The sequence below is a fragment of the Orycteropus afer genome, unplaced genomic scaffold (genome assembly GCF_000298275.1).
Source record: "Orycteropus afer afer isolate SDZICR_OR568_19922 unplaced genomic scaffold, OryAfe1.0 scaffold00110, whole genome shotgun sequence".
Taxonomy (NCBI): Eukaryota; Metazoa; Chordata; class Mammalia; order Tubulidentata; family Orycteropodidae; genus Orycteropus; species Orycteropus afer.
Window position 1 is genome coordinate 5,093,890 of NW_006921697.1, and position 26,241 is coordinate 5,120,130.

The 26,241-nt window shown below is 49.1% G+C and overlaps 1 protein-coding gene across 1 annotated transcript in view; it reads right to left on the minus strand.

The window, feature by feature from the left end:
• CAMK2A (calcium/calmodulin dependent protein kinase II alpha) overlaps positions 1-26,241 on the minus strand; it is a 76,557-nt gene that overhangs the window by 10,679 nt on the left and 39,637 nt on the right. Inside the window, exons 7-15 of the mRNA XM_007943612.2 lie at positions 25,557-25,659; positions 23,465-23,548; positions 23,230-23,324; positions 20,988-21,110; positions 20,553-20,636; positions 17,460-17,502; positions 14,010-14,050; positions 8,829-8,861; positions 7,800-7,848 (exon numbers count right to left, since the gene is read on the minus strand). Coding sequence (XP_007941803.2) covers positions 7,800-7,848; positions 8,829-8,861; positions 14,010-14,050; positions 17,460-17,502; positions 20,553-20,636; positions 20,988-21,110; positions 23,230-23,324; positions 23,465-23,548; positions 25,557-25,659 — 655 coding nt within the window. The remainder of the gene's footprint in view (positions 1-7,799; positions 7,849-8,828; positions 8,862-14,009; positions 14,051-17,459; positions 17,503-20,552; positions 20,637-20,987; positions 21,111-23,229; positions 23,325-23,464; positions 23,549-25,556; positions 25,660-26,241) is intronic.

Here is a 26,241-nt window from a genome sequence, read left to right on the forward strand (position 1 = left end):
TGGAAGCCTGGGAGGAGACTGAGCTTTCCCTCACCAGGTGTCAACGGCCACTCCCTTCACACCAGGGATCTCACTTCAGGCCCAGAAGACACAGAATCACACAGCATCAAGGCTAGAAGAGCCCTTGAAGATCAGGAACTCCAGCCCCCTTGTCAATCTAGTGGGGAAACTGAGTCCCTCAAGTTGTGACTTGCCCAAGGACACAGAATACATCAGGTACAGAGCTTGGCTCCCAACCCAGGGCCTTTCCCACAGGATCCCCCACAAGGTGCTCCTTGTCATAGCATGCACCCATGCACCACTTGCTTTGATTGGGCCCATATACTTGCATCATTTCCCGACTCAAATATGAGCTCTATGGAGGCTGGCCTACAGCTGCCCTTGCCCTACTGTATCCATGGTGCCTAGAACAGGCCTGGCCCCCAGAGGCCTTCATTACTGAATGAATGAATGTGTGTGCCTGGCATTGTACTGTGTTCAATCTACAAAATCTGGAAGCCTCACAGCAAAACTTCACTGTGGTTATTACTTCCGCAACACAGATGAGCAGATGGCAGGTGAGAGAGGTTAAATAATTTGCTTCTGGGGTACTGGCACTCAACCACCATTTGCAGCTCCAAAACCCCTCATGCTCTTCTCCACACCACATGCTTCTCAGGTCAGGAAACTTGTGCCCACACAGCACTTGACACCTGGTGGGTTCTCAACAGCTGTAGTAACGATCATCTTCAATGTCTCCTCAGTGAGTAACTGGAGTCCCTGGGTGATGCAAATGGTGAATGCACTCAGCTGCTAACCAAAAGGTTGGAGGTTCAAGTTAATCCAGAGGCATCTCAGAGGAAAGGCTTGGGGATCTTCTGAAAATCAGCCACTGAAAACTCTACGGAGTACAGTTCCCCTCGGACCCATATGAATTTGTCTTGAGTCAGAATCACTGAGGTAGTAACCTCACTGTGGTTTTCTCTGAGGGTTCTGATCAGAATCATCTGAGAATGAGTCCATCTTTAGACCACATGATAGTTAAGGTTGTGTGTCAACTTGGCTGGGTCTGGCTGGGAAGCTGGTAGTAGTTATTCCCCATGATGAGACAGGCAATTAACGCCATGGTGGGATCTACCACAAGCGGCTGAGTAGCTGCTTTAGGGAATGTGGTCTGCTTCCCGTATATAAGAAACAGCTTTGGGAGCGGTCTCTAGTTTACAGCATGCTTGAACCCTGCATGTAGCCGTGTTGTCGTTCAGCAGCCTATCATGTTCTGCCAACCTTGGGACTTTCAATAGATTTGAATTAATGACCTGTCATGTGGTTTGGTAACATCGGGACTGTGCCTTTTCACTGTTGACCTTGACTTTGTCAGCCTCAGCAGGCAGCAGCTGTCTGAGTGAAGAAAAGCCTCTAGCTTCAGTGGGCCGGGAGCAGGAGGCAGAGCTGAAACCCAAGGTTGAAGGGCTTTCACCCAGCCCCTAAAGCCTGGCACTTTGAACTCAGACTTAAAGCCTCTTAAGCTGTAAGAGAATAAACTCCTGTTTGTTAAAGCCATCCCATTTGCAGTATATTCCTGTCAGAGTGGCACTAGGTAACCAAAACAGACCATGAGCTCCATGGGGTCACAAGGGTGATTGAGCCTTTATCTCTGGGACTCTGCCTGGGATGGGGCAGAGGTGGCACTCAATACGTATAGGTGGATGGGTGGATAGATGGATGGATGGATGGATAGATGGATGGGTGGATGGATAAGTCGATGGATGGCTCCAAACCAGGCTGGGGCTGCTACCTTTGGCCTGTTCCCTGGAATTGCCCAAGTTGTTTGGTAATATCTGCCCCTAGTCACTGCAGAGAACCTGGCCCCCTGATCAACTTTACCTTCCTCCATGGGAACTGGAGACTGAGGATGGCAAGAAATCCATAAAAATTATTCCAAGGGCCACCCCTCTCAACACCCCAACCAGGAGCCACCTCATTCCAGCTGCTCTCATGTAGAATAAGGGGTGATGGCCCAGAGCAAATCCACATGCTATTGATGGGCCATGGGAACTGTGCCTCCTCCTGTGCCTTCTCTGTGTCCTCCTGACTGGACATTCCATGGGCCTGCACTTAATGAAGTTTCTCAAAGTTGTCAAGGAGTTCTGGAGCCAGTCTCCCTGGGTTTGGATCTTAGCTTTGTGTGATCTTGGGCAAAGTACTTCTCTGTGTCTCAGTTTCCCCTTAATGGAGATATTAAAAATATTTATCAATCATAGGGTTGTTCTGAGGATTGAGTTTAGACTATATCAATAGAAATAGCTAACATATATAAGTGGTCTTCACCAAGAGCCGGGTGCTGTTCCAAACCCTTTATATCAATACACTTATGTAAATAATGATGCATTATGTAAAACGATTACAGCAGTGTCTGGCATTCCATAAATGAAAACTGTTGTTATTATCATCTGGAAATCTCTATGAGCCAGCAGAGATCTTTAGCCTGCTGCCTGACCCATGGGTTTGGGACATGCCAGCGCCTTCAATTGTGTAGGCATTTCCTCAAAGTAAATCTCTCAATATATGTTTATATGTACATATCACTGATTTTGCTCCTCTAGTAAGCCCACACTAAGGTCTGTGGTAGTTCAGTGTTGGCTGAAACCTTAGGGCTTGCAGCCTGCTGGGCGATTCACTGCACCATTACATGTTGTTGTTGTTAGCTGCCATCAAGTCAGCTCCCAACTCACAGTGACTCCACAAACAACAGAACAAAATATGCCCAGTCCTGCACCATGTCCATGATTGGTTGCAGAACAGACTATTGTGATCCCTAGGGTTTTCATTTTCAGAAGCAGATCGCCAGGTCTTTCTTCCCAGTCTAAGTCTAGAAGCTCTGCTGAAACTTGTTCAGTGTAATAGCAACACACAAGTCCTCACTGACAGACGAGCAGTGGCTGCACATGAAGTACATTGGCCAAGAATCAAACCCAGGACTCCCTCATGGAAAGTAAGAATTTTACCACCCAACTACCACTGCCCCTGCACAATTGGATAGCTCTTGCCAACTGAGCCTTCTTCTTTCTTCAAGTTGAAATCTGTCCCCAGGAAAGCCCCTATTACAGTTCTGGTCTTCATTTCGCTTTCATGGAGGCCTGCTCCCCTAGCTTCCATGCTCTCCTCCAACTAGTCTTCTCATCCCCCAGGATGCCATTTCCAGGCCCCAACTCAAGGACCCTCTTTAAGGGTTGCCTCTTTGAATGTGGACACACCACCTCAGGTATGATCTGAATATTGTAGAACATTAGTTCTGTAGTGGCACTTTCTATCCCCTCCTCAATTATGGACTCTATATCTTTATTAATGCAGCCTCAGACAGCACTGAGACAGTGAAAATACATAATCCTGAAGAGTATTTCCTATTAAGGTCAAGTCAACATTTGGAGTCACACAAGTATGATCTTCTAACCACACTCCTACCTTGCCCCTGTGGATTCCAACTCCATAGGTCTCTAAGCTGTTTAAGAAGCCAATGGCTGGTGGGGAGGAATCTCCTGAACTCTCCCTAGATCCTTGGACAGAAGATCTGGATGCCTGCTGTTCCTCAGATCTGGAGGAAGCTGCTCCGGTCTGGGTCCCTCCAATGCTGCAGCAGCCCCAGGGCTGTGTGAGAAGTCCATCCAGTAGCTACTCTCTGACAACCTCTGGCATTTCTCATCTGCCAGGTGTTCTCTCAGACAACCCAGAAGCCCTCTCTACAGATGAGAAAGCTAAGGACCCAGGAAGGTTAAGACCCTCTCTCAAGGTCAAATACCATGCCAAGGCTGAGATGGGATCCGAATTCCTGGCTGATATTCTCCAGAACGTTTCTGCCCAGAATCTGAGGCAGCTCTATGGGCTGGAGAGGAAATTAATTTTTCATGGCGTAGATCAGGAGGAGTCGGGAGTGGGGAGGAAACCTGGCAAAGCCCTGGGCAGCTCGGAGGGCATGGAAGCCGGTGCATCAAACCCAAGGTGATCTGAAATATTAATGTTCCTTTCTTTGCTAGGGGGGAAATGTCCCCTGGAGGATGACATTTCTAATTAACTTTAATGTTAGGTCAGAGTCCATCCCACCAGCTGCTATTCTCACTTAGCATGAAGACTTAACAAATTAACACCAGAAAATGGTTCTCTGGAAACTTCCTCTGAGGCCTGGAGAAGCTGGGAGAAGCACAAGGATCTCCTCTCCTGCCAAGATGCCTGACTGAGGAGCCATCTCTTCCATTACCCCTGGCCTCTGGGGCTTTTTGTTGTTAGTTGTCATCAAGTCGATTTTGACTCACAGTGACCCCCTGTGACAGGGTAGAGCTGCCTCATGGGGTTTTCTAGGCCAGAAGCCTGGCGGTTCAAACCCACCAGTCACTCCTCGGAAGGAAGGTTGGACAATCTACTTCCATAGTGATACCACCTTGGAAACCCAAAGAGGGGTCACTATGAGTTGGGGCCAACTCAACGGCACATAACAACAACAACAACAACAATCTTTACAGGAGCAGATCTCCAGGTCTTTCTCCCACAGATCTTCTGGGTGGGTTTAAACCACCAACCTTTCAGTTAGTGGTCAAATGCTAACCATTTATACCACCAGGGCTCTTTCATGAGGCTTTTTACTGGTGAGTAGACTGAGGCAGGGAACAGGGTCCAAGTTCTGCCATTAATAACTTGGACACGCCCTTTCTCCTCTCTGGGCCTCGATTTCTCTCTGTAAAAGGGGCATGGTGTTGTTGTGTGCTGTTGAGTCCAGTCCAACTGGTAGCCATCCCCTGTGACAGAGCAGAACTGCCCCATAGAATGGGAGTAGATCACCAGATCTTTCTTCCACGGAGCTGCTGGGTGGGTTCAAACCTCTAACCCCTGCATTAGCAGTTAAGCACTTAACTATTGCACCAAAGGGTGAGCTAAAATGCAATATTTTGCAAATTTTTCCATTCAGATCCCCCCTAAAGCAGAGGTAATGATTGCAAATGCTGGGGTCTCATGGATACAGCCAAAATCCATTACCTCAAGTGGAAAATATCTCTAACATCTCATATTTTGCATTAATTACACATACAAATTTTGTGTTCTATTCCATAATATCTCCCTGTCTGTTTAACTTGTAAACATTTGCCTTAAAATAATCTTTGAGTAAAACTGATGCTCAAAGAAGATTCTATGTGGCTTCCTGTCATCCAAACACAAACTCCAGTTTGAAAAGCAGAAATAAAGATTTATTAAGCAATTACCCACTCACTCCCATCAAGTTGATTCTAACTCATAGCAACCCCCATTGGGTTTCCAAAGCTGCAAATCTTTACGGAAGCAGACTGCCCCATCTTTCTTCCATGGAACAGCTGGTGGGTTTGAACTGCTGACCTGGTTAGCAGCCAAATGTCTTATCCACTACACCAGCAGAGCTCCTTATTAAGAAATTACTATGTGCCAAATACTGTGTGAGCACTCTGCATGCATCCTCTCATTTCATTTAAGCAGTGATCCTGAGACTAGTACTTTATAATAATTTCTTTCAGGAAATGGAGGCTCAGAAAAGTCAAGTAATTTGTCCAAGGTCACCCAGCAAATGAACTCCAGTGGGGAGACACAAAGCCAGATCACCTCCATGGATCTTGTCTGTTCAAAGGCTAGGATTCTGAGGCCAAGCCGGTTCTCCTCAGAACCCAGCACCAACTCCTCCCACTGGGGCAGCAACCTTCAAATATGGGGGAATGTCTTAGAAATGCCATGTCTTGGTCCATTACAGACTAACGGAGCTGGCGTCCACATGGACTGGGCCAAGAATGTGGTTAGCAAATTATACTTGTGGGACTCAGAATACTGACTTGACCTTAATAAGGAATTCTTCAGATAATGTATTTTAAATATATATATATATATATATATATAATGTATTTTTGGTGGCAATATATACAACCACACATATATCCACTAACAGTTTCAACATGAACAGTTGATCAATAGCATTGGTTACATCCCTCATGTTGTGTCACCACTCTCTCTACCTATAGAGTTTCATCACCATTCATTTAGGCCCTTTACCCCTTAAAGTTGTCATGTATGCTATACATGAACCATTGTCAGTTTACACTCACATAGATAATTCTTTATAAAAGTGCTGTGCTCAAAGCAAACATTCATTATGAACTGAGCTAAAACTGGTTAGTTTAATGAGGGCTTAATGGGAGAGTTTCAGTTCAAGATTTAAAGATTATTATTTCCAGGCATTAAATTTGGGGGTTCCCTCAGTCTCAATAGGATAGTGTATTTTTATCCCCAGTGCCAAGGTTTCCCGGGTGCCATCTTAGAAGAATGATTTGCTTAGTGACAGGCTATGATGATGGAGTAACCTCCACCCTCAACTGGGAATGACCTGAGAGGTCTGGCTGACCCACAGAGGGGGGCTGATCTTCCAGGCCATCCTGGCACACTCAGGAGGAACTCATGGTTTTAGGAATGGCAAACAGCTTTGAAGCCTGGATTGCAATTGTACCAACATATTACATGATAAAATGCTCTGTTTCCAATTATTGTATTCCTTTCCAAGTAAAATATCTAAACTCCTGAAAAACATCTACACTGGTATAGCTGAGCCCCCAGGGGGTCCTGGTAGACAGACTTTTTCTATATTTCAAAGGAAGATTCTCTGGCACACCCGAGTGTGAAACCCCAGCATTTGCCCGTCCCTGTCTTAGAGGAGCAAGGCAAGCTAGGCATGGCAGAACCGGCAGGGCCTTGCTAACCCATCTGAGCAGCTGGCATTCCCCCTCCCTCCTCCATGCTCCGAGCGCATGTTCTACACGCCAAGGCCTCCAGAGTAGGGATTAGGAGCTAGGCTCTGGAACCACACTGCTCAGGTTCAAATCCTGACTCTACACCTTCTGAGTCATGCAACCTTGGGTGAATTTACTCAACCTCTCTGCTCTCTGTCTCCTGGGCCATAGCATGGAGTAACAGTGCCTACCTCATCAGATTGTTGGAAAGATTAAGTGAATACACACAGAGCACTTGGAACAGCGTCTGCTGTGTACCACACATCGCACAAATGGCAGCCATTACGACTACTGCTATTGTCATTATTTCCTCTCTTACTATCTGGCCAGTTATCTGGGTGTTTACTCCCTTGTCTATCTGAGAACTTTCAAGGGCTGTTAACCACCAGCTACAGTAGGCCCCGAGTTTCTGGTTGACTTTAAACTGTGTTTTCCATTTTCCAGTCAATTGAACATTATGAATTTTGCTACCCCATTCGCTACTGTTATTATTGAGGGTTTGTGTGTGTGTGTGTGTGTTAATCAACTTAAAAAAAAAAAAAAAACTTAAATACACTTATTTCAGAAGGAAATTTTATATAATGCCTAAGGCACTCAACCGCTAACCAGAAGGCTGGTGGTTCAAACCCATACTTGGAAGAAGGATGGGGCAATCTACTTCCGTAGTGATACTGCCTCGGAAACCCAAGGAGGGGTCGCTATGAGTCGGGTCTGAGTCGATGGCACATAACAACAACAACAACCATAAATTTATGACTTAAATATATTAATTTTTTTTCTAACATGTATCAAAATAAACACAGAACCTCTAAAATACCAGCAGTGGTTTGAGTGCCCCACATGCGGAAGCAATGCCCTGCATGCACCCATCTGTAAGGATCCAAAGTGGGGGCTCTGTGCTGTGCAGAGAGCAGGAAACAAGATTGGCATTGGAGTCCTTTCAGGCTGGACACTGTCAGTGAAGATGTCAGCCCAGCTGGTCCCAAGAAGCCCAGGGGCCCAGACACTGAAGGCAAGGCCCCTCCCTACCTTTGGTGTCTTCGTCCTCAATGGTGGTGTTAGTGCTCTCTGAAGATTCCTGCCAAAGAGAACACAGGAGATGGTGAAGCCCACCTGGGAAGCAGGATGAGGCACAGCCAGTTGGGGGTTGCCCCAGCTGCCTGATGATACGGCCCGATGCCTACAAGCCTTCTGGGCTCTGCGATCCGGATGCTGTGCTGAAAACCCTGCCAGACTTTCAAGCCTGAGGAGGGGAGGGCCCAGCTAAGCAGGTGGCTGGTGGTGGGGTGGGGATGAAGGGATGGATGCAAGGAGAACCCTGGCCTTTCTGGAAGGGGTAGGATGGGGGTGTCTGTGTCCTATCTGCTCAAGGGACCAAAGGGGAAGGGGATGTGGAGGAGCAGAGAGACACCATGACGGCCATAAAATGGGAAAGGAATGCACGCAGTGGGAGGAGAGGAAGAGAGAGAAGGAAAGAACCAGTGTGAGAGAGGATGAGCTTTTCAGAGGGGAGAAAAACCACACAACAGAGTGAGACAGCAATGGAATCAGAAGAAGAGGAATGTGGGCCACCATGTCACCACTGGACCCCAGATAAAGCAGGGGCTGGTGGCTCCTTTGCTCCCAGCAGGCCCTGGGCAGCCTTGCAGAAGCTCAAGAAGGACCTCCATGGTGCCTGCCATTTTGCCAAACCAAGCCCCACCCTCGCCACAACTGGCAAAAATCAAGCCCTGAGATGAGTTCTAGAGCAGAGGGGCAGGGTGAAGCGAGAAGCCAAGGGCTAGACATGGGATTGGGTTCAAATCCACCTTCGTACCAGAGAGAGCTCTCTGTTCTACTATCAGGCTGCTGGTCCGGGCCATGAGGTTGGAGGTGTTAACAGAAACACGCAAACAACACACACACAACACACATATTGTCACACAATGCACACGTACCAAGCACGCCCTGAGCACCCTCTCCCCGCCCCAGGTTCCCAGTGCAGCCTGCAGGAGCAAGGCAGGAGCGAGGGTTCGAGGCCCAGCATTTACCGGCGTTTAGGAGACGGCAGACACTCACCATTAACTGAACGCTGGAACTGGACTTTCTTTTCTGGAAAAACAAGGAGAAGAGATGGGACAGGAAGAGACACAGAGTGAAAACAGCAGGGAGCAGCAGAACGACAAGGAAGGTTTGGAAGGAGGATGGGCCTCAGGGTCATCCTCTGTGGTCCTTTGCCGGCTTGACGTCAGGGCAAGGAGTCAGGATCACCAGCCACAGCTGACCTGGCAGGGCCAGTCCTCTCTCATCCTGAAATCCTATGGTGTCATTGACATCTGCCTGCCTCTCATTAATCTAACCATCATACTCCAGGCCAACTCTCCCTTGGACCAGAGCTGCCTTCTATGCCAAGCTCTGATGGGGAGACTGAATCCTGGGTCTTGGATACCAGTTGCCTAAGGCTCTCAGATTCCATTGCTCTTGGAGGACAAAAAGGTGTTCAGATCAGGAGATGAGTCCCTATGGCTCCTTCTAGGCTGTCTTCCAACATCTTTCCTCAACCACTCCTGGTTGAGTGCCAGAGTCATATTGGAAACTTGTCAAAAAATGTACAGAACCAGACTCCCTCCGAGAAGGAGTGGATTACTAAATAATCATAATAATGGGGTGTGGCTGGGGCATCTCCATCTTAAGCAACATCCCCAGGTGATTCCAAAGCAGGGCCAGTCTTCTAAGTGACCTTTGAAATCCTGCTTGCATTCATAGCTGTTCAGCTCCTTCACGCTTACAGAGAAAGGGAGCATTGAAATAAAACTGAGCCTAGAACTCGACTCTTTTGGCCTGTCATTTAGTCTGCTCTAGCTCTGGGGCATTTGTAGCTTCCTGTATGTTGGCTATCGAACCAAAGAAAGAGGAGAAAGAAAAAGGACAAATGTAGATTATCTTTTCCTTCTCTTAGCTTTCTGAGCCAGGAGTCTTAAAGACCAGTCATAAAAGATTGCAAGTCTTCAGTCACACAGAGAAGAAACAGGCCCAGAGAGGGGAAGTGACTTGCCCAAAGACTCTCAATAAGCCACTACTAGCAGAGCTGAGGTTGGAACCCAGGCCCTGAGGACAGAACTCTTTCCTCTGTTCAATCTCTGGGCACCCACAGCCTGGCCCCTCTCCAAAAAGGCTTGTTCTACCCTTGATACACTTACATCTGAGAGGTCAACAGGCCTCTTTCCCTACTGCACAGTGCGGGGAGCAGAAGAGGGACTTGAAATGCCCTCAAGTGTAGGCCTTTGCTGGGGAAATGTACTGAATAGTCCTTGAAGGGCACACAGATCTAAATTCTGGCCTTTCTGACTCTAAGATCTAAGAGCCTAAGATCCTATGCTCCCCATCCAGGGCCTCCACAGATGTGAGTGTGTTGGCCCAGTGGGCATCTGAAATGTAAATGCTCACAGCCCTGCACCTTCTCTAGCTTGGCCGGACAGTGTGTCTTCTGCAGCCTGAGGTCAGCACCTCCTTTCTCCTCTCCCCTCCCCTCCTCTTCTCTCTCCTCTCTTCTCCCCTCCTCTCTTTTCCACTCCTCTCCTCTCCTGCAGTGTCAGCCTCACTCCCTGGCTGGAGCCTGGCCAGGCACAGCGTGTGTGGGGAAGGGGACAGGCCCACACAGCTCAGCTGTCAGCAGAAACCTGAGGAGCTGAGTGGGGGCCAGGAGGTTCCAGGCGGGACACGGGAGGGAACACAGAGCAGAGACTGCATCAGATTCGGACGCACAGTGACAGGATGGGACATGGGGGGGTCACGATGGCACGGATGGGACACCAACAGGGGCAGTGAGTGGAGTTAAAGGGTAGGAGGAGTCATATTCTCCTTATAAAAGTAGAAGCCTAAGGATCTGAGTCAACTTGTCAGGAATGGTTTTGGTTTTTTAGGGGTGACTAGGGGGAGCATTGCTTCTTGGTGATGTGTTGTTGTTGTTATGTGTCGTCAAGTCGGACCCAACTCATAGCGACCCCTCCTTGGGTTTCCGAGACAGTATCGCTACGGAAGTAGATTGCCCCATCTTCCTTCAGAGGAGTGGCTGGTATGTTTGAACCACCAGGCTTCTGGTCAGCAGTCAAGTGATAGGAAGAGTCAATTTCCCTGAATCACAAATGATGATGATACTAAGAATCTCACATTGACCACTTCAAAGTTTAGTTCACAAAAGGCTTTCACAGAAAGTAGAATCATGTCTCTTAGAACCACATGGAAGCATGGTTCTAAAGTTAGCAAGGATGGTAGAAACAGAATAAGGTCAAAATTAGCCATGAAAAGCCTTTAAAAGTCTGTAAAGTACAGTCTTCTGTCATATCTCTTGTAATTCCAGCTGGGCCAGTTTTCCTCCAGCATTAGAACCAACCACTGTTTCTTCAGCTAAGCCCCCAATGAAATTGCTGATTTATTTCTAGGACCAAGTTGCAGAAAGACCATGTATTTTCTCCCCTCTGGCTGAATTTCAGTCAGTTAAGGAAGGATTCCACCAGGCCCTATAACAACTTCTGTCCCTCCCACAAGTGGTGGGACTGATCCCAGGGCCTCTGAGGGAAGGAGCGCTGGTGCCCACACTCAGGCCTGCAGCTTTCCTTCCTGACCTGAATTCAGGGACCACTAGTAGTGAATGCCAGCTGGAACCCACACCCAACTTCTCAACTTGCTCCTTCAGGGGAGCAATATATTGCATGCTGAGCTCCCTGAATCCTGGGCAAGGCCCCATCTTCCAGCAGGACTTCCTCCCTCCTCCATGCAAGGAAGGGAAGCAGTCTGAGCCAAAGAGATGACCGAGCCTGGTATAGCCTTGGCCTTTCTCCTCCACGCCCAGGCCACCCTGAGAAGTCCCTCCATGGCACTCTGGTCAGCAAGGTGCACATGTGAACCTGTAGTCCCCCACCCCCACCCCACCATACCACAAGACTCCTTCCCTCTGACACCTGCTGGCCTTGCCTTGAGAGGAACCAGACTAGAACTTCATCCCAAGACTCACCTGAGGAAGTCTCCTGACCCCAACCCCAGTGGTTCTTCAGTGAGCCTTTTCTAGACCCACATCCAAGAGCCAGCAGAGAGGACAGCTCTCTCCCTCTGCTCCTTTCTCCTCTACTGATCTGGACCACAGCCCCTGGTGCCCATGGTCTGTGCCCCAACACCCCCAAATTGGGGCCAGGGAGATGGATTTCTCCAGGGGCCTAGCCCCCTGAGCTCAGGGCCTACACACCAGGAGCCAGAGCTAAACCAAAAACCAAACCCACTGCCATTGAGTCAATTCCAACTCACAATGACCCCTATTGGGTTTCCAAGGTGGTAAATCTTTACAGAAGTACATCGACCCATCTTCTTTCCACAAAGCAGCTGGTGGGTTTGAACAGCCAACCTTCTGGTTAGCAGTCAAATGCCTTAGGCACTGTGCCACCAAAGCTCCTTAGGGGCCAGAAAGCCCCACTCAAAACTCACAGCCCCCACATTGCACAGAGTGCTAAGTAGCCATCCCTCTGTTACCCTTCCAAACTGGAGGTGCAAGGCATGTTATTCAGAGGTGATCCAAAACAACAGGAAAAGCAGAACTCAATTCTGAATTCCTTTCCAGGATTTGGGATGGGTATGTTAACTTTATAAATTGGGTTGGTTTTCCAAATATTTTCTTGAACAAGCTTTGTTTTCAAGAGAAATCTTACCCAAAAGTCCAATACATGAAACAGATAAATAATAATAATAATACTGATTGACATCTAATGAACATGTATCACATGCCAGCACTCTGCTGAGCCCTCAGTATGCAGACAGTGTCTGTGTAAATTCTTTTAAATAGCCTTTTGAGCTGGGAACCCATTTTAACCTCATTGCCATAATCAGGAGACTCAGGCTCAGGGAATTTCAGTCACCGCCCAAGGCCTCACTCTGTCAGCCCACCCAGGCACTCTTAACCACCACAATGGCCATTGCACAGACCTGTTCTGGTTGATATGGGCGTGAGAAGCCCACACTCTTATCCACTTGGCCTCCCCCTTTCTCATTCCACGTACCCCATGTGCTAAAGGAGATGTCTCCCCAGAACCTTTGGACTCCCCTTCAGTTTGAATATCACTGACTTAGACTAATAACCATGTAAACACCCAAGATGAGAAGGGAGAATGACTGAATAGGGCTTTTTTTTATCTGTTTTTAAAGCCAAAATCTTGGAAATCATAGGTCCACATCCCTCCTACTCCTGTTTGTTGTACCCATGGGAAAACTCAAACCTGGAAAGGGCTCAGGGCAAAAGGGAGGTCCCCATCCCAATCTCTGACATCCAGCCTGGACCCTTCCCACTCACCCCCAAACTGAGTGAAGCCAGCAGCCTGAGACCATAAATGCCACCATGAATGAAGCTATCAGCACACCTGGGTGGCTCTGTTGGAAAAGCATCCACACCTCCCAGGGTCCCAGGCAGAGCCCAGCCCTAGGACCCTGGCCAGAGAGAGGGCTCTGAGCCCAGAAAAAGGCAGGGTCTCAAGAGAGGAGAACCCATAAGGCGATCCAGTGGCACGGGAGGGTGGGGAGCTGCAGAGAGGAGGGGGCCAGACCCCCGAGAGCAGAGGGAGAAGAAAGAAGAAGGAGGAAGGAAGACTCAGCAGAAGTGGAGGGAAGTAGCTCGGGCATCTGGGGTGGGGACAGAGGGCAGGCCTGGGTCTCCCCGAGCCCCTAGGGCTTGACAGGGGAATGAGGGGGGCAGGACGGGGTTCTTGGCACTGAACCGGCAGGCCTTTGATATGGGAACACCTCTAGGTTCCAGAGCTGAGAGGAATGGCTGGCTGTCCTCCATAGGCTTTGTGAGCTAGGCCAGGGTATGCAGCAGGTCAGGGGCCCATTCCAGCCACCCACACTCAGGAGGAGGAAGCCCTCCCTCAGGGCCATCCTTGTCCCTTCCTGCACCCTCTAGCTCACCAGGTAACCAGCCCCGAAGAACTTTTGGACCTGTCCTTTTCCTTGCACCCTCCCTAATCCCAGGCCACCTGCCCCTCCCACCCTCCTTCAACCCCCATTCCCATCTACCCCCACCAAATCCCCCCCACACTCAAGGTAAGAGGGCAGGTCTCTGAGCCAGGTCTCTGAGTCTGCTGACAGCCAGGCCACAGGTGTGACATGTCTGCCCAGAACACCATAAGCAGGGCCTGGTTTTGTCCCAGTCCTGACAGCCGGTGCCTGCTGGAGGAAACGCTGCTGGAAGCAGGCTCTGCAAGCTCCCAGGGAGCTTACCTTCACACCATCGTTCTTCTTGTTTCCTCCACTCTTCCCTCCTGTGGAGGAGAGAAAGTAGAGGGTTAACAACACCAGGCAGGGCACCAGGGCCCACAGGGTGAGGAAGAGCAGCATCCACAGGGCAGCAGTGGGCAGATGGTGAGGGGAACAGAGCCGGGTCAGCAATCCTGGGGGGACTTCCTCCTTCTCCTCCTCCTTTTCCTCCTCCTCCTCCTTCCTCAGCGTCCCAGGGCAGCCAGTGGCCCCAGGGTAAGCCTGGGCTCCCCAGGTTCTCAGCAATTGCAAGCGTGACCCTCTGGCCCCATAGGTCAAGGAAGGTGTCCAGCACGTCCTGGGCAGTGGGGGTGCTGCTTCAGCCTGGGAATTCCCTCTGGATCCACCCACACTGATGGTGGCCAACCGGAGGAGGCCCGACTGCCTAGCCCGGGGCTGGACACTCCTCCCGCCCCAGCCCTCTCTAATTTTAGCCCCATGCTGCTGTGGAGGTCATGTGTCAGCCCTGCCTACTCACTCCGGACAGCTGCAGGCCGCTTTCTGCTGGTGACAAGAAGCAGATGCCCCCCTCTGGGGCCTACCCCTACCATAACACCCATCCCCAGCCTTCCTCCTGGGTAGCAGACTCAGTCTCTGGGAGTCCCCGCACTGGGACTGGCTGTCATCCTGGTGGCTGAGAAAGCTGTGCAGCAATTCTCAGGGAGGCCTTGACCTCTGTCATTTCCCTTTCCCTCCCTCCCGGCCTCCTGGCCAGAGCCCTCCGAGAGGCCACAGCCAGGAAATGGCATGGAATGCCCAGCCCTGCCCAGCCTGGCATCCGGCTGCTTCAGCCCTTGAGCTAATGCCTTAAGTTAAACGCAGCAGGGTATATATACCGTGCTTAGCAGAGCACTTGACCCCTACACAGTAGATGGTCAGTAAACACTAGCCATTATAATTTTTTTTTTTCCTGGTGGCCTGAGAGGATGTTTTGGGAGCAGGGGGCAGGGGGGAAGGTACAGACATCAGTGTCTCAGGGGTTCTTGCCAGTCACCTCTCACATTCCACCTACAACTCCTTCCAGGCTCCATTCCAAAGTTTCCTTCTTGCAAAGCAAGGGTTTGTGGTCCCCTTCTGGTCCTTCCCATTCCCAAGGCTCTCTCTCACCTTTCCACAAGCTCCCTCCAGCCCACAGTCCTCACTTTTAACTCTAGCTTCATCTCCTCTATGTGTCCCTTTCCTATGCAGCTCCCATTTCTGAGCTGCCCACTGGAACCAGGGGCCCCTAACTTCTCCAGACTGATCTTTCCACCTCTTCCACCACCCACATCCCTTGAAGCCTCAGAATGAAAACACAAGAGCTGGGCTGACCTCAGAACAGCCCCTCCCACACACCACAGCTGATGAAGTCCTTTCTCCAGCACGTGTCTCCTTAGAGCTCAAGGGAGCTTAGGATAAGCAGAGCTCAGCCGGCCCATTTTTCAGATAAGGAAGTTGAGGTGAGACCTATCCCATCCAAGGTCAGGCAAGTGAGTTGACATCAGGTCAGGACTAGAACCCAGGGCTCTTCCTGTATTTCAAAGCTAACCCCAGCACCTCAGTCCTTCCTGGGAGATTGAAGTAGAGAGGTGTCCCAAGACCTTGCCCTTGGGCTGGGAACCTTAGCTGAAGCAAAGGCTAGAAGGAAAAGGCTGGTTCAGGCCCCGGCTCTGTCAATAATTAAGTCACTTCCTTTTTTGGGGACTCAGTTTCTTCATCTGTAAAATAGGAAATCTGGAGGGTTAGGAAGGACACTGGACTAGAATGAGATCTCAAACTCAAAAACTTACAATGGCCAGTTTACTGTAACTTACTTAATATAAATGAGAGAAGAGGGCTAGCCAAGGGCAAGGACCTCATTTCCTCAAATACATAGTCTCTCTACTTTTTCTTAAAACACACAGCTCTCTCAGACTGTCTTTCATTTTCTTACTTATGGTAGAATCTGGTACAAGAAATAAGCCCTTCTCTCTCACATGTATGAGACATGCAAAAATCACAGGCAGCCCATGCAGCCTCAGGATCAAGGAGACCTGGAACTGTAGCTGTGGAAACTGGAAGCACGCCTCCTGGAGGAGGGTGCACACTCAGGCCCAGCCCATGCTGCTTGTGGAATGGCAAGTCGAGTGATGCCTAATACTCTGATTTCCAAGGGAAGTCAGAAATCTGGGGCTTTATCCGAAATCTCTTGATGTTTAAGGGCTGGAAGCCAGTTCCAAAACACTTTTAAATAGTCACTGGCCCCAGAGAGCACATATCGAGATTGGATCTGACCACAGGTCACCATTTTGTAAGCTCCGGGCTGAAGTTCCCTCAGGGTGCTTCAGTTGTTAAAAAAAGACGCTGACTGTCTGGGCAGCTCATCTTTCAGTTTAAGGAATTGCAGGATCCTCGTCCAGGGCAGGGGTATGAAGGCAGTCCAGTGTGATGGGGCAAGCTGAAGACTGAGTGCCAGTATCTTCTCACCTCTGGATCTCCCTTTTCCTGGCTAGTTAACGTGGCAGGTGGGCCCTCTCAGTGAGTCTAGGGCTGTACCCTTCTCAGAGCTGAGCTCTTGCTGTGGTGCCAGCCACATACCCGCTGCAGACTTCTCTGCTGGCCAGGCCCCAGCCAGAGGGCCCCTCGGGTGAGCTTAGCTATATCGGCTCAGCTGCCCTGTCAGCCCTCCCGTGCTCCGTGCTCCGGAGAGAAGCCACTGACTGGCGCTGGCCCTGCTGTTCTCTAACATGCCAAGGGGAGTTTCTTGCTAAGCGCTAACACTAATCCCTTCTCCTGCTCTCTTTGGGGCCACATGCCACAGGTAATTGGGCAGTCCCCAACTTAACCAACTCAGCTTTGGCCAAGGGCCTGGGAGGTTCCTCCTCTGGACTCCCTGGTGACCCAGGCTGTTTAAGGGCACTTGCTCTGGGGCTGGTCAAATCTGTGTTGAGTCTGGCCTCTGCCTCTCTTTTGTACTGTGGCTGGGGCAAGTTGGAGCTCATCTCTCTGAGTGTCAGTTTCCTCATCCAGTGAATAGGGATGGCAATAGCCCCCTCACTTCAATGTCATGAAAGCCATCTGAAGGATGCATGAGGACAGCTTAGCATAGTGCTCCAATCATAGAGAATATTGTTACTCCCTGGGCCCGGCTCAGTCCAACCTGGACCTGGATTTCAGCATTCAGGAAGCCTTCCCCTGTGACTGGCCCAGTCTGAGAACCCCAGCCCTGCTATGAAATGGGGGTTTGGGAGAGTGGGGGGGAAGGACAACCTTTGACCTCTTCCTACTTCTGAGTGCGGGTGTGTGGCAAGTGAGGTAAGCCCGTAGCCATAGAGTTCTCTATAACCCCCACTGTTCCCTGGCCTTCTGGCCTGAAGGCACCCAAACATCCAACGGGGTACTGCTCTCACAGATCAGTAGAGGGTGTGCTGGGGACTCTGAGGTCCCGCCACCTACCCGAAAAGTTCCTGGTGGCCAGCATGGTGGTGAGGATGGCTCCCTGCAACAGAAAATGGGAGGAGGACATGGGGGAGGTGAGGTCAGGGGTGAAGGGGCAGAGGAGAGACAGGGAAACAGAAGGAGCAGTGGGGAAAAAGAGGCAGATCCTGCCTTCAGAGACAAAGCCTTCTGCTCCCACCTCTCCATTTGTCCCCCAACACACGCCCCAGAGACTACCCCTCACCAAACACTTCCAGCTAGGACCTCGAACCCCCACCCAAGAAGTTAAGGGCTAGTGGGCCTTAGCTGGCCCAGCTCCTAGGAATAGATATTAATAGGTCCCATGGCCCAGCCAAGGCTAGTGGATGGACTCCAAGGACACCTGCCAGTGGGAGCTCCAAAAGGCCATGGAAGTTTCCTGCCTGGGCAGGGACAGTAGGACCTGAGCATGGCAGCCTCTCTACCTCTCACCCTCAGCAGGACACTCAGCATCTCTCTCCAGCACTTGTTTGTCCCTCCATGGCCCCTTGGCTCAGAACCTGGAGGGTTTTTAATATGCCTCTTCTGTTGGTCAGGGGTGGGGGCTATGGCCCTGTGGTCAGGCCTACCAAGGTTCTGACCCTATTTGACCTGATCAGTACACCCTCTGAGTCCAACAGTCTCTGATTTTAAGAATCCTTGATGGCAACATTTGAGACTTCCTCCCTGACAGCCCCACTGGGGTTTGGGGTAGGACTCAGTTTCCCCAACTTCTCAGCCTATTGCCCCATCCCGAGCCCCCATTCCAGGCCTGGGAGTAGTTGGTGAGGAGGCTCCAAATGATGTAGGACTCAGCAGCCGTTACTCATCGCCGTTACTCATCATCCCACGACGTCCTGATGGCTTCTCTACCCAGACTGGCTAGAGGTCCTCTCAGTTCTCCACCTACCAGCTCATGGGATCCCTGACCAGGGCTAGGCCAAGGGCTGTTACAACTTAAGAGCACACAGTTTGGGGCCCACCTGGGTCCTACTTGACTTCATCAGGGCTATGGCCACTGTCCAAGTGTCTTGGCCACCCTCCACTTCCCCCTCAGAGCTTTGGATCCAGGACCTTACACCCCCTACCCATTGTCCAAACACAACTGATACCCCACAGTGGCCCCAAGGGCTCATGCTCAAGTTTGAGACTTTTCCCTCTGTCTGGGACATTCTTCTCCACACTCACCCTACATTTGGTTAATATCTGCTTATCTTTCAGGGTTTCAGCTTAAACACAACTTGATCAGGAAAGTTTTCCCACATCCTTCTAGACCTGGCTCATGGTCTTCATTTGTGCTCTCACGGCCTCGGTCACAACACTCATCATGGCCCTGTGGTTTCCTGGTCACTTGTTTGTCTTCTCATTAGACTGAAAGCTCAGTCAGGGTGGTCATGGGGGCTAATTCACTGCAAACTCCCTGTGATGGCTATGGGTCAACTAGGTTGGTGACAGTGACTAGTTGTTTGGTCAAACATCTGGATGTTGCTACTAAGGTATTTACATGTAAATAACATTTAAATGTGTTAGCCTTAAATAAAGCAGATTGCCTTCTACAATGTGGGTGGGCCTCAACCAGTCAAGGAAGGTCTTAAACACAAAAGCTGAAGTTTTCAAGACCATAACATGGACATTCTGTCAAAGTTTCTAGCCCGCAGCCCATAGGTCAGGCACCAAACAAAAACCAATCTCACTGCCATCGAGTCGATTGCAACTCATAGTGACCTCTCCTTGGGTTTTGGAAGCTATATCTCTACGGAAGTAGATTGCCCAATCATCCTTCCGAGGAGTGCCTGGTGGGTTCAAACCCACCTTAGGCATAGTGCCTAAGGCATTTGACTGCTAACCAGAAGTCTGGCAGTTCAAACCCACCAGCCACTCCTTGGAAGGAAGATTGGGCAATCTACTTCTGCAGAGATACCACCTCAGAAACCCAAGGAGGGATCGCTTTTAGTCGCAATCGACTCAATGGCAGTGAATTTGGTTTTTGTTTGGTGCCTGATCTACAAATTTTGAACTTGTCAGTTCTCACAATCCTATAAGCCAATTCCTTAAAGTAAATCTTTCTCTCTCTCTCTCTCTCTGAATATATATGATAAAATATATAAAATAAAATAAATATATATATAAGCCAAACAAACTCGTTGCTATCATGTCAATTTTGACTTAGAATGACCTTGTGCGTTACAAAGTAGAACTACTCCATACGGTTTTCTTGGCTGTAATCCTATGGAAGCAGATTGTCAGGCCTTATCTTGTACAATGCCATTGGGTGGATTTGAACCTCCAACTCTTTAGTTAATAGCTGACAGCAAGCTGTTTGCATCACCCAGGGACCATATGTATGTGTGTATGTGTGTGTGTGTGTCCATATAAATATAAATATATATGTTATGTGTATACACACAAGAAACTCTGGTAGCTCAGTGTGTAAGGCATCTGATTACTAACTAGAATGATGGTAGTTCAAACTCACCAGCTGCTCCATGGGAGGAAGAGGAGACAATCTACTTCTGTAAAAATTTACAGCCTTGGAAACGCAATGGCAATCACTATGAATCAGAATCGACTTGATAGCAGTGGGTTTGGTTTTTATACATGCACACACATATATATGTCTACTCATCTATCATATGTATGTTATTGTTGTGTGCCATTGAGTCAGTTCCAATTTACAGTGACCCTATAGGATAACGTAGAACTGCTTTATAGGGTTTCCTACATTATGATCTTTATGGGAGTACATTGCCAGATATTTTCTCCCACAGACCTGCTGGTGGATTATAACTGCTGACCAATGGCAATGAGTTTGGTTTTGGTTGGTGTCAGTGAATAGCTGAGTACTTACTTAACCATTGTGTCACCAAAGCACCTTGTCATACATATACACAAATATATGTAATTTTATTTGTCTGAAAAACCCTGACTAATATACTCCCCCAAACCTAGCCCAATTTCCAGTGTATAGTAGGTGTTCAGTAAATGCTTGTTGAATTAATGAACCAAAGCACTAGTAAGTGAGTCTCTTGGCTTCTATGCAGACACAAGCCAAGCTATTCCCACATCTGGGATCACAGAAGAGGAAACTGCTACCTTCAGTTTTCTCCTGGCGTTGAATTTCTTCAGGCAGTCCACGGTCTCCTGTCTGTGCATGCAGGAGGCCACGGTGGAGCGGTGCTGTAGGGGCAGAGGGAGAGGTCAGTGAGCAGAAGGCAGGCTGGAAGAAAGGCCCACTCAAGGGCCCCTCAGCCCTTAATGGAAGTGTGGTTAGTCTCTCGGGAGGAGCGATTTTTTGTTGTAGGGGATGTCATGAACACAGCGGTATGTTTAGCACCCCTGGTACCAGAATTAAGTCTCAGTAGTACTCCCTGTCACGATGCCAACCCAGAATCCTCACCATTTCCAAATCTCCCCTGGGGACCACAGTGGGGTCCAAGTCTATGAACTAAGGCTCTTCTGCCCCATGCTGGGGGCCTGGGCCCTGAGGTCTGGTGGGCTCTGGGGAGGGGCCTGCTGAGGAAGTCTTACCGAGATCCAAGGATGCTTGAGGGCCTCGGCAGCCGTGATGCGTTTGGATGGGTTGATGGTCAGCATCTTATTGATCAGGTCCTTAGCTTCTGGAGTGACAGTGTCCCATTCCGGTGATGGGAACTGGAAGGGGCACAGGGGCCAGGTTTGCCCAGCCTGCCCCAGGCCACCCCTGCGATCCCCCAGCCCCTGACTGGCAGGGGAGCAGGCAGGGGTCCCACTGCCCACCCACTTGGGCATCTGTAACCAGGGGTAGTTGGGCTCTTCAATGTAGGAACTCCTCTGGAAACAAGGGCGTGGTCAGGGGACAATTGGCACAGGGACAGAGAGACAGGGACCCCCTTCTGTTATTTTGAGGCTGTTTCTCATCTGGAGAGCAACAGGCCAGTGGTTAGAGCCCAGGCTTCAGAATTAGAAGGGTTCAAGTTTTGGCCCTACCTTTTCCTGGCTGTGGGACCTTGAATAAGTCCTGTGACCCTCCAAGCCACCACCAAAAGACGTTGTGAGAATTGAATAGGCTATAAAACACATGGCTCATAGTTTGGTAGATATCAGCTATGTAGAAAAGCAGAATAGCCTGGTAGCTAATAGCATGGATGCTAGAACCAGACTGCCTGGTTTCACATCCCAGTTCTATCATGTCTTAGCTGTGTGACGTGGGTAGTAACTTAACCTCTCTGTGCCTCAGTTTTCCTTCATATAAAATAGGGATGCCGCTCCTCAGAAGGAAGATGGGGCAATCTACTTCCATAGTGATACTGCCTCAGAAACCCAAGGAGGAGTCGCTATGAGTCAGGTCTGACTCGAAGGCACATAACAACAACAACAACATGTCATAGATTGGAGTGAGAAGTAAATGTAGTGATACATATAAAATATTTAGAAGAGTGCTAAATAAGTGTTAAAACCAGAACCAGTTGCTGTCGAGTCAACTCTGACTCATGGTGACCCTACATGTATCAGAGTAGAACTGTGCTCCACAAAGTTTTCAATGGCTGGGTTTTCAGAAGTAAAAACCAGGCCTTTCTTCTGTGATCCCTCTGGGTGAACTTTGGTTAGCAGCTGAGCTGATTGACCATTTGCACCTTCTAGGAAAATAAAATGTTAACTATCATTATTACTTTATATAGAGAGAGGGAGAGACAAAAACCTAGCTTCTGGGCCTGCTCCCCCACTTCTGACCCACTTTGGTGCTCTTTCTGCTATCTTGGGCCCCACGGGATAAATGCCATCACTTTGGGCTCACAACTTTTAGACAACACAACTTTGCTTGCTGGAAATGAGGATGACTTTAAGCACTTACTGATGAAGATTAAAGACTACAGTCTGCAGTATGGATTACACATCAATATAAAGAAAACAAAAATCCTCACAACTGGACCAATAAGCAGCAGCATAGTAAATGGAGAGAAGGTTGGAGTTGTCAAAGACTTCATATTACTTGTTTCTACAATCAATGCCAATGGAAGCAGCAGTCAAGACATCAAAAGACTATCACATTGGGCAAATCTGTTGGAAAAGACCTCTTTCAAGTGCTGAAGAGCAAAGATATCTCCTTGAAGACTAGGATGCACCTAACCCAAGCCATGGCATTTGCAATTGCCTCATATGCACATGAGAGCTGGACAATGAATAAGGAAGACTGAAGTAGAGTTGATGCTTTTAAGTTGTGGTGTTGGTGAAGAATGCTGAAAGTACCATGGACTGCTAGAAAAACCTAACAAATCCGTCCTGGAAGAAGGGCAGCCAGAATGCTCCTTGGAAGTGAGAATGGCCAGACTTCTCATCTACTTTGGTCATGTAGTCAGAAGGGACCATTCTCTGAAGAAGGATGTCATGCTTGGTAAAGTGGAGGGTCAATGAAAAAGGGGAAGGCCCTTAACAACATGGATTGACACGGTGGCTGCAGTGATAGGCTCAGGTATAGTAGGGATCGTGAGGCTGACACAGTGTTTTGTTCTATTGCACATAAAGTTGCTATGAGTTAGAGACGACTTGACGGCATATAATAACAATAACAATTGGGCTCTGAGTCATTAGGTGTGTCATGCTCATCACTGGGCCCTGGTCAGTCTTTAAGCTCCACCTGTGGTTCATTTCCTGCCTCAGAACTAGAGAATGAGAGGGGCCTTAGTGGGCTGGGAGAATGGGAGGGAGGCATACTCTAGTATCTAGCCTCCCTTACACTGGGAGGGGACCCATGGACAGATGTAAGGGAGAGCAGGGGAGGAGTGGCACTCACATCATAGGCGCCGGCTTTGATCTGCTGGTACAGGCGATGCTGGTCCTCATCCCAGAAAGGAGGGTACCCAACCAGCAAGATGTATAAGATGACCCCTGGGGAAAGGATGAGAGAATCTTCAACCCTCTGTGGTTAGGAGAGATGAAGGGTGGGGGGAAGTGGTGGAGAAAGGGGTCACTACAAAAGAGGATGACCAAGGAATAAAAATGTCTTCCAGCTCCCAGGATGGACTCACCACAGGCCCACAGGTCCACAGGCTTTCCATATGGGTCCTTCCGTAGCACTTCTGGGGAGAGGTATCCAGGTGTCCCTGCAAACCCTGCTCCCAGACACACAGACAGGCAGACATACACACAGAGTTTGGCACTTGAGTAACTCAGAGCAAGACCCTGCTAGAAAAGTGGATGAGCACTGTTCTAGACATGGGAAGATACCTCCTTCCTCCCCCCTCCATAGGTTAGTGTTAGCACTATGTGATCCCATGTTGCATTGGATTGAGGTCAGTAAATCTCTAGACCAGGGTCGGCAAATACATAGTACACATGTCTCTGCTGCAGAACCTATGGCAGAAAACGTTCATCAACCACAGAACTCCATCCCACTGGATCCTGACTCAGCTTCATAAGCTTCTCAACACAACCCTCCCTGCAGCCATTACCAATTGATTGCTGGAAATTTCATTTGAGAAGAAATCTATACACCATGCTAGGTCCAGGATGAGAGCTGAACCCTTGCTCTCTCCCAACACCCTTCTAGGAGCTGGTAATGGGACCTCTGACTTTGCCCCCTAAGTCCTTGGGCAAGTTTTTTTTTTATCTTCTGGGCCTCTCTTTCCTCATCTGCCACATGGGCAATTAGGGACTACCTGGTGGCATAGTGGATAAGGCATTTGGCTGCCAACCAGAAGGTCAGCAGTTCAAACCCACCAGCCACTCTGCAGAAGGAAGATGGGGAGATCTACTTCTGTAAATATTTACAGCCTTAGAAACCCAACAGGGGTCACTATGAGTCAGAATCAACTCAATGGCAGTGAGTTTGGTTTGGTTTGACCTTAGATACTAGAGTCCTTAGGTGTAAAGTTAACACACTTGGCTGATAACCAAAAGTTTGGCAGTCAAGCCCACCCAGAGGTGCCTCAGAAGAACCTCCTGGCAGTCTATGTCTGAAAAACCAGCCATTGACAACCTCGTGGAGCACAGCTCTAGTCTGACACACATGGGGTTGCCATGAGTCAGAGTCAATTCCACAGCAACTGGTGGCATCTTAAATACCTGCCAGCGTCATTAGAAGGATTAATTGAAATAATGGACAAAGATATTTTAACAAGCAATTATAAGACTAAACCAAAAAAAAAAACAACTCACTGCCATCAAGTTGTTTCTGACTCATAGCAACCCCCATTTGGTTTCTGAGGCTATAAATCTGTACGGAAGTAGATTGCCCCATCTTCTTTCCACAGAGTGGCTGGTGGGTTTGAACCAATGACCTTCCAGTTAGCAGTCAAGTGCCTTATCTACTAAGCCACCAGAGCTCTGATTATAAGAATAAAACCCACTGCCATTGAGTCGGATCTGACTCATAGCAACCTCTCCTTTGGTTTCTGAGGTAGTATCACTATGGAAGTAGATTGCCCAATCTTCCTTCTGAGGAGTGGCTGGTGGATTTGAACTGCCACTATTTACTGGGCTTGTGCTAAACACTGGGCTGAGCATTCTACATGGCAAATTTCATTTCATCCTCCCAGCTCCATGTTAGAGATGAAGAAACAAAGTCTTGGAGAGGTGAAATAATTTGCCCAAAGTCACTCAGCTAACTCATAAGTGGCAGAGTAGGATTTGAACCTAGAACTCTGGCTTTTAATCATTGATCTATATTAAGAAAGTACTCCAGAGAGCTAAAGTGACCAAAATTACACCAAAATCTCAAAGAATACTGGGTCATCTGAGCTAAAGATCTGATTATACTCCTTTTAAGCCTCCTTGATGTTTTCTGAGTTTATTAGCCTTTGTTTCCTCATCTGTAAAATCAGGGTAATACTTTCTACCACCCAGCTGCTAGGGAAGGTCCCTAGGCAACAGTGAAGATGTATGCTCATGGGAAGAAGCCATGTTACTATTTTAATGTCCCTGAGCCCGGCCCCCAGGGAGACAGGATGAGCAAAGCCCACTGACTTAGGCTGCACCTTGAGTTTTGGCTTAACTGCAGAGATGGTCAAACAGCTATCCCCAACCCACCCTCACTAGGCAGAGAGTTCCTACAGGTCAATGTGTCAATACAAAGACTGGCCCCCAACATCCTTGCCACCCCCCACCCCACCTCACACTCACCAAACCACGCCTGTTGCTCCCCCTCCACCTCTATGGCCAAACCAAAGTCCGCCAGCTTCACTGCAGCACCCTTGAGCTTGGAGGCCAGCAACAGATTCTCAGGCTTCACAGAGCAAAGAGGGAGAAAGGGGGAGGAAAGACCAGGAGGACCATTAGCAGATTCAGAACTTCACCTCTGGGGAGCCTGGGCTTACAGGAAGAGCAGCTGACAATCCAGGGGCTCTCTGCCCCACCATCAGTCCCCAGAGAGGAGACTGTCCTACACTAAGGCCTCTGTGTTCTGCAACAGGAAGACTCTTTCCTCTCCAGTAACACTTCCTTTCCCTCCCCTCTCCTCCCCTCAGGGTCTGGAGCTGGGGTTGAGGTGAGGAAAGGAAACAGCCCCCACCATCACAATAAGGAAGAAAAAGTAATATTTATCATGCCCATACTACATGCCAGAACTGGGCCCAATGTTCTGTGTACATTGTCTCATGTATTCATCTCAACAGCCGCTGGGGGTAAGTAGTAGTATTCTCATTTCCCACAGTGGTCTTCTTACACTCCCTGAAATGGTCATGTTCTTTCCTATCCCAGGGCCTTTGCACTTCCTGTTCTCTTGCCTGGATTTCCCTCCCTCCAAGCTTCACAAGGCTGGACCCTTCTTTCCATCTAGCTCTCACTCTCAGGTCACCACCTCAAAAAG